This window comes from Ictalurus furcatus, chromosome 11 (genome assembly GCF_023375685.1).
Source record: "Ictalurus furcatus strain D&B chromosome 11, Billie_1.0, whole genome shotgun sequence".
Taxonomy (NCBI): domain Eukaryota; kingdom Metazoa; phylum Chordata; class Actinopteri; order Siluriformes; family Ictaluridae; genus Ictalurus; species Ictalurus furcatus.
Window position 1 is genome coordinate 8,156,343 of NC_071265.1, and position 14,002 is coordinate 8,170,344.

Sequence of the window (14,002 nt, forward strand, 5' to 3'; positions counted from 1 at the left end):
CCTCCTGTTAGTCGCACATTCACTCACCACAAACAAAAGCATTTCTACTTCATCACTGAACGTCAAACTGGTAATATATAATATCAACTTTTTTTATATATATATATTAACATTAACTGGATATGAAATGTACTACTCTACAAATATATTTTCTGTGCAATATACACTTTTCTGTCAACTCATCTTCATTTAAATCTTTCAACGGTGTACTGGCGCTTTAATTCAGCGCGAGCAGCTTGAGCAGCGTGGCAAAAAAAAAATAAATTATTAGACTCGACGTCGAAACTCCCGCTTCACTGCTTCTCACTTCCGGTGCAAAATTTTAGCATTACAGAGCTTACAAACTTCAGTTTTTTCGTAATTCCACACACGTAATTCTTTACACACAGCACGAATTTGATGTGTTTTCCCTCCCTCTTTTGATCGACAGGATATAATTGGCCCTGATCTTCGGATGTTTTTAAACTATCGACCGATTGCCGATAGCGTGAATAATTCCTTTATCGGCCGATACATCGGTGCATCTCTATTATTTACCCATTTATTTTGGTACTTCAGGATCCCAAAGGATATTGTTAGCGATCAGGGGACTCCAGTTCACCTCCAGGGTGTGGGCTAGTTTCATGAATAAGTTAGGAGTGACTGTGAGCCTGACCTCCGGCTATCATACCCAATCCAATGCCCTAGTGGAGTGAGCAAACCAGGATATAGGCTGGTTTCTGAGAACATTCTGTGCAGAGAACCAAGGAAACAGCCCAATTCCAACCCTGGGCAGAGTATGACCAGAACTCTCTGCAGCACTCATCCACCCAACTGACACCATTTCAGTGCATACTCAGGCACTAGCCTCCCTGTTGCCCTGGAAAATCAACCCCAAACATTGTGTTTGGCTGGCTAGAAGACACAGCTCAAACCTGTCACCTACAAACTGGATCATCCCCAACACTGCTGCATTGCACACATTTTCCATAGGTGGGGTACAGTCCAGAGGAACATTCTTGACACCTGTCTATGCAGTGAGTTCCATGACAGACACCCTGAACACCCAGGCCCATGATCTAGTGGGAAGACTTGTAAACACTGTGCTCCTAGAGTGAGCCCTTTGTGGAGGCTCTGTCAGGCCCATGAAATCCATGAACTACAACTCCTTGAACACACTGTGGCCTACAAACACAGGTGCCCCAATGTTAACCCATGCCCAATCATCACTGATCACACACACTTGTTCCCAATCACACACACACACACACACACACACACACATGCACACCCACCCACCCACACACACACACACATTTAAAAAGGCAGGGATAGTAGCAATATTACCTTAAATTGACATTAGTGGTCAATAATGTACATATATGTGTCAAAAATCCTTATTATGTGTATATGAACGCTTGTATGCATATGCATGTGTGTGTGTGTAATAGAAAGTTCACAGTATCTTTTTAGGGTGTGAAACAGGTGTAATGGTGGCCACAGCTCTGGCATAGAAGCTATTCCTTAGTCTAGTTGTTCTTGATTTTGTTAACCTGTACCGTTTTCCAGATGGCAGTGGTTCAAAAATATAATAGCCGGGATGTGTTGTGTCTCTGATTATCCTGCATGCTTTCTTTCTATGTCTGCTGGCATAGATGGTATCCAGTTCTAGGAGCTCCATGCCGTTGATGTGCTGGGACGCCTTCACCACACGATACAAACTGTGGCACCGTTTGTCAGAATGGTTTCTATTGTGCTCCTATAGAAATTCAGCAGCGGTTGTGGGAGTTGTGCCTGCTTCAGCTTCCTTAGGAAAAAAAGACATTTGTTAAGCCTTTTTTTACCAGTGCTGAAGTGTTTATGGTCCATATCAGCTGTTTTGACATAGTGACTCCAAGGAACTTTAGGCCTTTCACACTTTCCCCTTCTTCTCCATGTATATAGGGGAGAGGTGTACTTTATGATTTGTTCTTCTGAAGTCAATGATCATCTCCTTTGTCTTTGAGGTATTAAGAACCACGTCATTGTCTTTAAACCACCTAACCAGATGATCCACCTCTGTTCTGTATGCCATTTTGTTATTGTCCGAAATCAGGCAGATGACTGTAGAGTCATCTGCAAATTTAATTATGAAATATGAATTGTTAATGGGGATGCAGTTGTGAGTGAAGAGTATGAAGAGCATAGGGCTCAGCACTCAGCCCTGTGGGTGCCTGTACTTGATATGAGAGTGGAGGAGATGTGTTTGCTGACTCTGACTTGCTGTGGCCAGTCTCTATGAAAGTCCAATATCCACCAACAAAGAGAGGAACCAAAGCCCAGAATATTCAGCTTACTGACCAGTTTGCAGGGGATGACTGTATTAAATGCAGTGCTGAAATCAACTAAAAGCATCTGCACATATCTGTTTGGTTTTTCTAATTGTGTCAGAGCCTTGTGAAGGGCTGTTATAACGGTAGCTTCTGTGGAGCAGTTAGTTCGATAGGCAAACTGGTGCATGTCGACATCAGGTGGGATGATGGTTTTGATGTGGGGCCTCACTAATCTTTCAAAGCACTTCATATTTATGGGAGTAAGTGCGACAGGGCAGTAGTCATTCAGGTCCTTCACAACAGATTTTTTATCCACTGGAATAATGGTGGAGGATTTGAGACATGTTGGTACAGCAGCCTATTGGAGTGAAAGGTTGAATATTTTTGTAAACACTTCTGCTAGCTGGTCAGCACATACTTTAAGTATCCGGCCCAGCACTCCATCTGGGCCAGTTGCCTTACTTGCATTGACCTTCTTCAGGTCGGCCCTCACCTGGTGATGCTGAAGAACCAGAGATGATTTTCCATCAGATGGCTTAATGAATGGGGCAGCCTCCTCCCTAGGAACATTAAAGTGGGCAAAGAACTGGTTCAGGATGTCAGGCAATGTGGCATCATCAGCTGGCAGCTGATTATTGGTCTTACAGTTTGTCAGTGCCTTGATACCTTTCCACATACTGGGAGGGTTGTGGTTAACAATTGCTGTTCAATGTGCTATTTATATTTACACTTTGCAACCCTGATGCCTCTCTGGAGATTCACACTTGCTTCACTGTAAGCTTGTCTATTACCAGTTCTGAAGGCTGCATCTCACTCTCAGAGTAGTGCCCTCACATTACTATTGATCCATGGTTTTTGGTTAGGGAACATCTTTACTGACTTGTGTGCTGCCAATTTTTCAGTGCAAAAATGTATGTATCCAAGGACAGAGCCAGCATACCCCTCCAAATCTGTTCCTTCCGTGAACAAATCCAAGTCTGTATTATCAAAGCAGTCTTGCAGCATTGAGGTGGAACCAAGACCAAGGGAAATCAATCCTTTTGTCACTGTGAATCATGTTGTTGTTGTTTTTTTTTATCAGGCAATCTTTGATCTAGTTTACATAAGGATAAGAATATACTAATATTCACTGTACTGGATGTAAAGAAGACTTGGATGTGATGGAAGGAACAGCAGGGACTTGTAGTCATCAGGATGGTAGGAGTAAGACCAGAACAGTATCAGTATTGAACAGTGTTATGGTACAGGATGGTACAAGGTTTAGGAGCCATGTTTAAAAAAGGTTCTACCATCTCTGGTGTTTTATCACTAGTTTCTTTTATTGATAAGTGTTCTGTGTTTTGTGAATATATTGTGGATACTAGGATACTGGGATATTAAGCAGTTGGCGTGAGCCAGAAGCAACATTTTGTACTCAGGCAGCCAATGTAGATCAGATTAGATGGGACTGATGTGCTCAAATGCTCATGTGCCTGCTATATTTTGAATAAACAAAAGCTTGTTGAAATGCATTACAGTAATGTAATTTAGATGTTATATATGTACATAAGCTAATTTTTTTAAATTATGAATGAACACTATGTTTCCTTTGACAATATCCACCAAGATATGTAGTCTATGGGGACTAAGGTGTTTAGTTTATCTGTGAGTACAAGAAATAGCCCTTATTAATCTAGTAATGTAGTAAGCAAAATGACCCAAGAGCTGCTCCACAGAGGAAAAAATAATGATAGATAGATAGATAGATAGATAGATAGATAGATAGATAGAGAGATAGATCCCACCCCACCCACCCAACATTTTTTATTTTTTTTTTTTGCATAATGGTTCTTTACATACATGTAAAATGATTGCATATTTAAATAGTTTTAAAGGATTTGAATTTTTGTATATAGTGTTAGATACCACATACATACATACAGGCCATTTAAATGATCGTTCATTCAGTATTGTACTATGAAATGAGATTGAGTGGAATGTAGTGGCTTTACATTTTTAAGTTTAAATGTTAAGTGTTTAAGTGTTTCCATGTCTTTTTAATAGCATACAGTACATTCTCTAAAAGAATCCAAAAGATTAATTCCTGGACAAATTACATACAAACATAGATTAGTTTTGACATTAATCACCCTTTGATTTGCTTTAGTCAGATGTTCCTTTACGGTCCTATTAAGAGAGACGATAAATATAGACAAGGAGAAAAAAAGTCCTCATTTTCAACAATTTCTTGTGGTTAATTCTCTCTGAGTCTTGTGGTTAGTCTTGTTCAGGCATTTCTGCCCTGGTAGTCCCTGAGAGGACTAAAACCACTTTTGAAACATGGAAGGTTTAGAGATTCAGAAGATTATTTACACTGATTTTAAAGAATGCTAGATTGATAGGAATTTTAATGAGTGAGGGTAAATTTAATAGATTAATACAAATCATAAGACATAAGATGCTTACCCTATACCTCAGCCTAATCCTAACCATTTGTACCTTTTCCTACAAGCTTGCACATTTGCAGTTGAAAAAACATGTTGAGCCAGTTACATTTATATCTTTGAATGTCTCTGACCAGCTTGCAAATAAAACTGTTGAGCTTAAATAACCCCCCCAAAAAACAAAAAAGATCCCACAGAGAACAATGTAAATTCAACACTTTTACTGTCTTCATACTGTCTAAGTAGGTATAAATATAAATATGCAAATATTTATATATTCAATGGAGTTATATGTTTGTAAAACCCTTAACACTCGATAATGAAAACAAATATGCAATACTAAATCAGCGAGATCATTCCCATAGCAACCTCATAAGCTCGCAGATAAATTAGCATGCTCATTCAAAAGCCTAGAACAAAACTAGGGAGCATAATAATCTAAAACTCCTGAGTTGAATTGAAAAGGCAACAAACATCCCTGCTTCATTATCCCTCTGAAAGCTGTGGAGGTCAAGGGGAGTGAAATGAGCAGGCACTGTTGTGTCAAGGAGAATGTTTGAAAGGTCAAAAAAACAAAGACTGCAGACAGAGAAATAGCTAATGAGCATGATGCTCTGTGGTACTGTACAGTGGATATGAGTAATTACTGTTGTGAGCAGTGTTGGTCTGCCATGACTTGGAGTGGCTCTCATGCCAAAATTGGATTTTTTTGTATTGTACTGTGTCAACACAAATGATGCTTTGAGTCCAGGGTACTGGAGTCTGTAATCTGTGTTACTGAAACAAGGGGCAGACTGATCAAGATGCCAATATTAGGAATGACTGTGAAAATTCGAGAAAGAGAGAGAGAGAGAGAGAGAGAGAGAGAGAGAGAGAGAGAGAGAGTTGATTTTTTTTCACACTGACCAGTAAAAATAAACCCCTTAATCATCAAGCTAAACAAGAGCCTCTGGAGTCATAACCCTTAAAAAAATATCACATACAGTATGTCAAATGAAGATAAGATTTTCACATGTGAAAGATCACATAAAAGTGCATTTCAGCATGTTATGAACGTAAGTAAACATGTGTGAGATCACATGAACAATACTTAATTGGGTTGGAATGTTGGGGGGGGGGGCATTCGTGATCACATCTGAAAAATTAAGATGTGATATCAATTATACTACAACATGAATGGAATTAATTGAAAAGAAATAGTATAAAAACATGGGTATGAAACAGGTATGTTTGCCAATAATGATGTATTTTAGCAAATAATCAACAACTTAATGAAGGACAAGGTTACGTACCTGTTTTGTGAATGGTTCATCAAAAGTCTTCATTATCAGCTTTTTAATGAACATGAACCATTCTTTGTTGAAGCTGTTCCAGACTAAATCAATAGTCAAACAAATGATTCACTGTTGGGATTCTATGGATCAGTGACTAAAATAGAATAAATATGATGATGATGATGATCATGGACATAAACACAATAGAAAAAAAGAAAAGCAGAGAAAAAAAAAAGGCAGTAAGAAGGAAACTATGAGGAAAATTATTACTGCTAATAAAATTAATTCTTCTGTCTTAGCCAGTAAAGGAAGAGAGTGTAAGAGCGTTAAACACTCAGTTATATAGCTTGACCAACAGTTAATAAACTAGGTATTAATTCAGGGTGCACTGTATTATTTTTGTTGCACATTTTGTTTGTGGGACACAAACAAGTTAGTCTTTATACATCTGGATATCTTCTCGCTTTACCTTTTTTTAAAAAAATTAAAATTGTAATTTTTTTACGGAGTGTTTGTTAACAAAAAGATATGTAATGCTTACATTAAGATTACATTACATTCTTATAAGTCTCAGTTGTGCTCCTGCTCTAGTCTGGTGTTACTCCCATAAAATTCTTATGGCAGCTGTAGATGGGATGTTAGAGAGTATATAGGAATAGGGTATAATTTACAGTAACATAAAGCCTTATTATTTGTTTTATACAAGCCAGTAGAACTTCCTGTTGAAAATGTTATGTAGCTGTGTGATTGACACTGTCAGGGCAAATTTTCTGCAGGCTTGTCAAATTGTATACTCAAGTAAGAAGGCTCATTATTTTATAGCCTGTTTATGTCTATTAACATGTCATTAGCATAGCTCTGGGTGACAGCTGCCACCCTTAAAATAAGTCCTGCCACCCCAACTGCCTCCTCAACCCTGACCTTATATCATATCATATCATATCATATCTCCCAGACATGTGTGACTCCTGTAGAATTCATTCAGACTTCAACTCATTCACAATTATCTCAAAGTGATTTACACCACTATTGTAATGTTGTATGTATTTTAATAAACAAAACCTATAATGTATTTGGAACTATAGAAAAACTATGAAGGTCTTATAGATGTTTATAGTGTGCCTGTTTATGGTGCACCAAGCAATGATTCAAATAACCAGAACTTAAAAAGCTGGGCACACCACTGCTCAGAGATGGTCTAGTGGGTTTATAACTGATCGCACCACATTATTACAATAGCTCCACTTGGTAGAACCGGTCCACAATGCGGGTACATAATTATCATCATTTCTTTGAGATTAATTTGTCAAGTCGTAATGTGTCTGAATAATTAGAGTTCATTATTTTGTTAGGTGAGAGTGAATTAAAATTCAGAACAACAATTAAACTAAAAAAGGAGTACAAAACAATTAAGTGAATAATACAGAAAAAAGAGAAAGTTTATAACAAATGGGTCAAGTTACTTATTAAACTGGCAAACAATTTATATACTATATTAAGGCTTTCAGAAAGGCTTCAGAAGGCTTTCAGAAAAAGAACATTCTTACAAGGAAGTTAACAAACTACACATATGAATCATGTGAATATGTGATTATAAAACATGTGGCGTTTATGTGTATTTTCTGTATGGATCATCTACACACATGCTTCAATAGAAGAGATAATAGATAGAGTGGAAAATCTGACGTTTTGTACAAAGCAGTTAACATGGCAAATATCACAAATTTGTTTAACTTTAAATAGTGACCTAGAGATAGTGCAGATATTGAACATTTTCCTTTTTTGGCTAAAAATCGGAGGGCATGGTGGTTTAGTGGCTAGCATGTTTGCCTTGCACCTCCAGGTTTGGGGGTTTGATTCCTGCCTCTGCCCTGTGTGTGCAGAGTTTGTATGTTCTCCCTGTGCGGCATGGGGTTTCCTCAGGGTACTCCGTTTTTCAAAGACATGTGATATAGGCAGATTGGCATCTCTAAATTGTCTGGTGTGTGAGTGTGTGTGTGATTGTGCCCTGTGATGGGTTGACACCCCGTACAGGGTGTCCCCTGCTTTTGCCCCAAGTCCACTGGGATAGGGTCCAGGCTCCCTGCCGCCCTGTGTAGGACAAGCGGCATGGAAAATGGATGGATACACTGTTCAAAAGATTTTTAATTCTAAAACAGTTTATTTACAGTTTTAAAGAAAATAATTATCCCACATTTTCAGTGTGGTCTCAAACTTTTGGACCCCACTGTGATGGGATCATAAGAGAACGGTGCATAAACAAATTCCCTCAAAGATCAATGAACTGAAGCAATGTTGTAAAAAAGAGTGGGCAAAAATTTCTCCATAACGATGTGAGAGATTGATAAACTCCTACAGAGAATGTTTACTTCAAGTTACTGTTCCTAAATGTGGTTCCACCTGGTAAATGTTATAGGGTGTACTTATTTTTTCCCACTTGGTTTCTGAATATTTGTTTACTCTTTTGGGGAAAAAATTTACTACATATTGAAATCTGTTGTGTATTTTTGTTATTTGTTTGTTTATAGAAATTGGGGAGGAACACAATTGTTATTTAGGCCCTGATAAATAAAAACATAGAACTGAAGGCCGGTCTACAGTACATAAACACACATTTAATGCACAGCTCAGATTACTGACAAGCATATGATATTCTAACATTTATAATATAATATTTAGGTCTTACAGAGCACCAGTGACTGAGCTGCTCAGACAGCCAGAGGAAATTCACTTCACCACCTGGACGCCAATACACAATATTGATTGCACATAATGCACAATGCAAAGTGGGGTTTAGTTTGATATTGGTGATATAATGTGTTACAAACACTAGTTACAATGCATTATGTTAATAATTCAGAATGCTGTGGATTTTTCCAGGAATTTCGTATCCCAGTTTTTAGTCTTCCACCCACTACTCTGTCATACAACTGATAGAGCTTGTAGAATTACTTCCTCTTACCTTCTCAGGAGGTGGAATCTTCATGTCACTGGGCTCGAGAACCCTTGAAGTCCTTTCTCTTTCTCTGAAGAAGTTGGTAACAAAGGAATTCACTCTTGAAGTAAGGTATACAAATCGTCCTTTATATGGACTTCGGTTTATTAAAGAACAAAAGGATTACAAATATCTTAACTCAGAATATAAAGATAAATAAAGAACAACCGTAGACTACACAGAGTCTGATAATGGTTTTCTTTTAAGAAGAAATTAAAACGAGTAAGTCTTCACCTGAGGAAATGGCAACGAAACACTTGCCTTTCATCGATATTTATAAATTTTTTGAGTGTGGTTTTGTGCACTAGGGTCCAGGCAAGCGCACAAAACCACCATGCCTTCTTTAAGGTCACAGGATGCAGTTACGTGTTCTAGCTTTGAAGTTACCTGTAGAGAAACAGGATGCATGTCCTTATTTGGGCTTAACAGAGAGACACAAAGGACAGAAAAGGTGCAGAAAAACAGGATGTATGCTTTTACTTGGTTCGTTTCAGTTTTATCTCTAGGCGCCCTAGCGCCTTTTCTAATTCATCTACTTCTTTAGTAAAGGCAGAGGGTCTGGGTTCTTCATTACAATCATGAGCGGCTCTTTTTATTTCTTCTGTGTACCTTTGCCCATATCTCTGAATTAGTTGCCTAATGCCTTCGGCTCTCCTGTATTTATCAAAATCCTTCAATCTCTCAGCTTCAGCTCTCATTTGATTCAAAACACCTAATATGCTATCACATTCTTTCTCTAAATGTTAATTTTTTAATATCAACTTTTCAGTTCTTTTCACATGCAGCGTGTCGAACTGTAAATCTCGCAGGTCTTGCAGGAGGAGCAGAACATCAGGAACATCTTTCTTAGCGGCCAGTCCACGGCTTAGCTTTCCAGTCCGTCTTCCAGTCCATTGCTGGGTACCTGGGGAACGACTTGAGCCCTTTCTTTTTCTTGGCCCTCTTTTTCTCCTGACGCGGTTGTGTTTCCCCGGGCTGTCAAGGTTGAGGTTCTTTACATAGTTTAATCATAACACAGTTTAATCATAATCACATAACATAATACATCAGCTTGTATTTTACACTTAAGCAAGAAATAATGGTAGGGCTGAAGCTACATATTCCTGAGGTCTAAATCTCCTACAACAATGCATAATAAATATTGCTATAAATATAACTATTCATTTATATATATTTATATGGGGCAGTGGTGGCGGAGCAGTGGTGGCTTAGCGGTTAAGACTCTGGGTTACTGATCGGAAGATCGGGGGTCCAAGCCCCAGCACTGCCAAGCTGCCACTGTTGGGACCTTGAGCAAGGCCCTTAACCCTCTCTGCTCCGGGGCGCTGTATCATGGCTGACCCTGCACTCTGACCCCAGCTTCCTAACAGGCTGGGGTATGCGACGAAAAGAATTTCACTGTGCTCTACTGTATATGTGACCAATAAAGACTCATTATCATTATCATATTTGTTTATAAATAATTAGAACAATATCTACAATGGCTTATGGATGTCATGAATGTTTTCATAGTTCATTACAGAAAGTGTTACTGAGTAACCGAGCCTCTCTAACCAAAGTTAATGATCATGAATTTTGTGACTCACCACAGGGTTGAAGGTGCAGGTTTAAAATAAAATAAGATAAAATAAATATTGAGAAATTACAAATGTCCAGCGAAATAAACAGGTTAAAATGTTTTAATGCTTTAATTCTATTTCATCGTGAATTGGGTACTGGAATTCAAAAGGCAAATGTGTTCACCATTTGCAGGTTACTTTGATCTGTAATCAGCAATGCTGTGCATGTCATTATCCATCCATCCATCCATCTTCAACCGCTTACTCCTTTTCAGGGTCGTGGGGGAACCTGGAGCCTATCCCAGGAAGCATCAGGCACAAGGCGGGGTACACCCTGGACAGGGTGCCAGTCCATCGCAGGGCACAATCACATACACACTCACACACCTATTCATACACTACGGACACTTTAGACACGCCAATCAGCCTACCATGCATGTCTTTGGACTGGGGGAGGAAACCGGAGCACCCAGAGGAAACCCCCGCAGCACGGGGAGAACATGCAAACTCCGCACACACATGGCCCCGGTGGGAATCGAACCCTGGAGGTGTGAGGCGAACGTGCTAACCACTAAGCCACTATGCACCCCTTGCATGTCATTAACAAACATTAAACTTTCATTTAATCCATTGGTTTATATAAGTAGATTATATTCGAGAGACTTTCCTATTAATCAAATCTGTTTTTGCAGGTGTGATCAAATGCAGTAGGTGCAATTACAATCATAGCTAATGATAGTGCATGTCTCCATGTGCATATAAATACGTTTGCAATCAACTTTGTGTGTGTGTGTGTGTGTGTGTGTTTCACAGATCTTTCTTCACAAATGAAATACTTGTTCTGATACGTGAGTCCCAAAACTAGGAGGTTACTGTTGCCTCCTCAAAATTGATTGTTTTCTAATAACAATATCGATTATATTAGTTTTAAATTAGTAATATTAGTTTTTATTTTTTATTAAAGAACAGCACATTCTTTTTAGCCTTGTATGGTAATGTTATATGCTGTGAAATGCTCCAAAAACAAGCTAGTTCCTGTTATCACTTATGTTAGTGCAGCTTTAAAAAGTATCTCCCTCTCTTTTTTCTCTTAAAATTAATAAGACAAAAAAATTTAATGAAAATGAAAAACCATAGCTTGTCATGTTACCATGAAACTGGAAAACACAAACTCCTCTCTGCTGAAGATTTTCTTGTGGTGAAAAAATTACTGACTGTTATGTGTTTTTGGTCTCTAATTAATATATATATATATATATATATATATATATATATATATATATATATATATATATATATATATATATATATATATATATATACACATTATTAGCCTTACATTATGTAGACTGTCTGCCATACAAATCCTTAGGAATGAGCTGCTACTATAGAATAATATATTAGGTAACATACAGTATTAAAACACACACATTATTATAAAGTTGATACATTTGATTGACAGAAAGCACTACTATCAGAGCTGCAGTTATAGACAATTCTGTGCAACCAGATTGAGAATTCAACAGCACTGTGATATATGATATTAATGATGAAAAAATTAACATGATATGAGTTTAATACAATCAGATTCCAACCCCTTTTGTATTTTATGAGCAGCTTTTTGATCATCTCAGCTGAAATATTAATTTCCCATTTTTTATGATATATCTAATTTGACTCAGCCAGATTGCATGAACAGTCTTCGTGTATTGTTCTTGACATATCTGTTACAAGTCCAAATAACGGCAAATATCAGCCAGATGTTAAGACACTGCCTTTTTCAGCTTAGGTTTGAAGACTGGCAGGGTCAAAACTGTTTTTCTTGGTTGTTTTTACTTGTTTTGTATTGCTTTCCTGTTATCCAGGTATGATATACAACCACAATTAATTTTTAACTTTTTTATTTTAACATGTTTTAGATTATTGTAAAGGAAAAAAAGCAACAGGTAAATATTTCTTGTCACTCAGAACATTTGTTGGTGATTCTATCAAAACATTGCAACACTGCTGAGTGTGGTGGAAATGCTGATGTGTAAAACACAGTTATAAAATTTATTATTTATGTGTTAATGGATAAAAATGCCAGACCAGTACTCATAAATGATGTCAGGTATACTTTATGATTTATTTGTTGTTAGGTTTAAACATGGACTAAGAACATTATGACTGGTGATACCACTGTCATGACTACTCTGATGATCGTACTCTGATGACTAAATGCTATATAAGTAAAGCAATAAAATACAATGGGACAATGCAGTTAAAGAAATATAATTAACCTGAATTTGATTATTTCCCAATAAAAGTACACCCTGAAGTATTCTCTTATATTACAGCAATTTGTCAATGAATTTATTTATTTATTTATTTATTTATTTATTTATTTAAATAACGTCATTTAATGATGTGTCACATTTAATGTTGAGCCACACTTTAAAAACACTGGGTTAAAAACAAGCCAAATTGGGTTATTATTAGCCTAGCAAATGGGTTGTTTTTCAACCCCAAGGATGGTACAAACGTACAAACGGTGTGTATATATACACAACCCCAATTCCAAAAAAGTTGGGACACTGTGTAAAATGTAAATAAATGAACAATTTCAGAATAATGTTCCTCAACGTAAAATTACGAAGACTATGAACATCTCATCATCTACAGTACATAATATCATCAAAAAATTCTGAGAATCTGGAGAAATCTCTGTGCGCAAGGGACAAGGGTGGAAATCAATATTGCATGCATGCAAAAACAGGCATGATTCTGTAATGGAAATCACTGCATGGGCTCAGAAACACCTCCATAACTCATTGTCTGTGAACACAGCGAACTGTGCAATCCAGTGGGCATTACAAACAAGTAAGCCAAAGCTAACAAAGATAGCGCTGCATTTAATATAATGTAAACTGGACTGTTATCACAAATTTTTGCTTTTTCTAGTGTACAGTAATGGTTTTATGGATAAATATATTGATAGAACCTTGTTTCTCCAAATAAATCTAACAGTCTGTCTGTATGCAAACTGTTACCTCCACCTGAGGCGAATTTAAACAGTCCACACTGAGTTGATTTGACCCAAGGAGCTGGGCTGATGTGTCAGAGTGGGGGAGGGGTGCATTGATTCAACTGTCAGTGAAAATGACCCAGCCACTAACCCAGCAGTTGGGTTACACAAAACTACCCAAAAACTACCCAAGACTGAAAAAATGGAAGCTATAACTTCCAGAGTAAAAGTCACTCAATATGTGTTTAATAAGTACTAACAGAATTGTCCCAAAAAACCACAAGATATAATAAAACATTCACAGAGAGTCAGTGTGATTCATTGCATGCATTATGTATAAGTGAAGGAGATAAACCCTGTTTCATTGCATGTCTGTATAACCTGAGTCACTAGGAAAAGGTTTCCCAAATGGAAACTTGTTGATTTGTTTAGCCAGTGCATTGTTGGTCAAGGCAA

The 14,002-nt window shown here is 37.5% G+C and overlaps 1 protein-coding gene across 1 annotated transcript in view; it reads right to left on the bottom strand.

Annotated features, from left to right (window-relative positions):
• ghrhrb (growth hormone releasing hormone receptor b) overlaps positions 1-9,091 on the bottom strand; it is a 71,219-nt gene extending 62,128 nt beyond the window's left edge. Inside the window, exon 1 of the mRNA XM_053636257.1 lies at positions 8,951-9,091. Coding sequence (XP_053492232.1) covers positions 8,951-8,974 — 24 coding nt within the window. The 5' untranslated portion in view covers positions 8,975-9,091. The remainder of the gene's footprint in view (positions 1-8,950) is intronic.
• Positions 9,092-14,002: the final 4,911 nt, after the last annotated feature.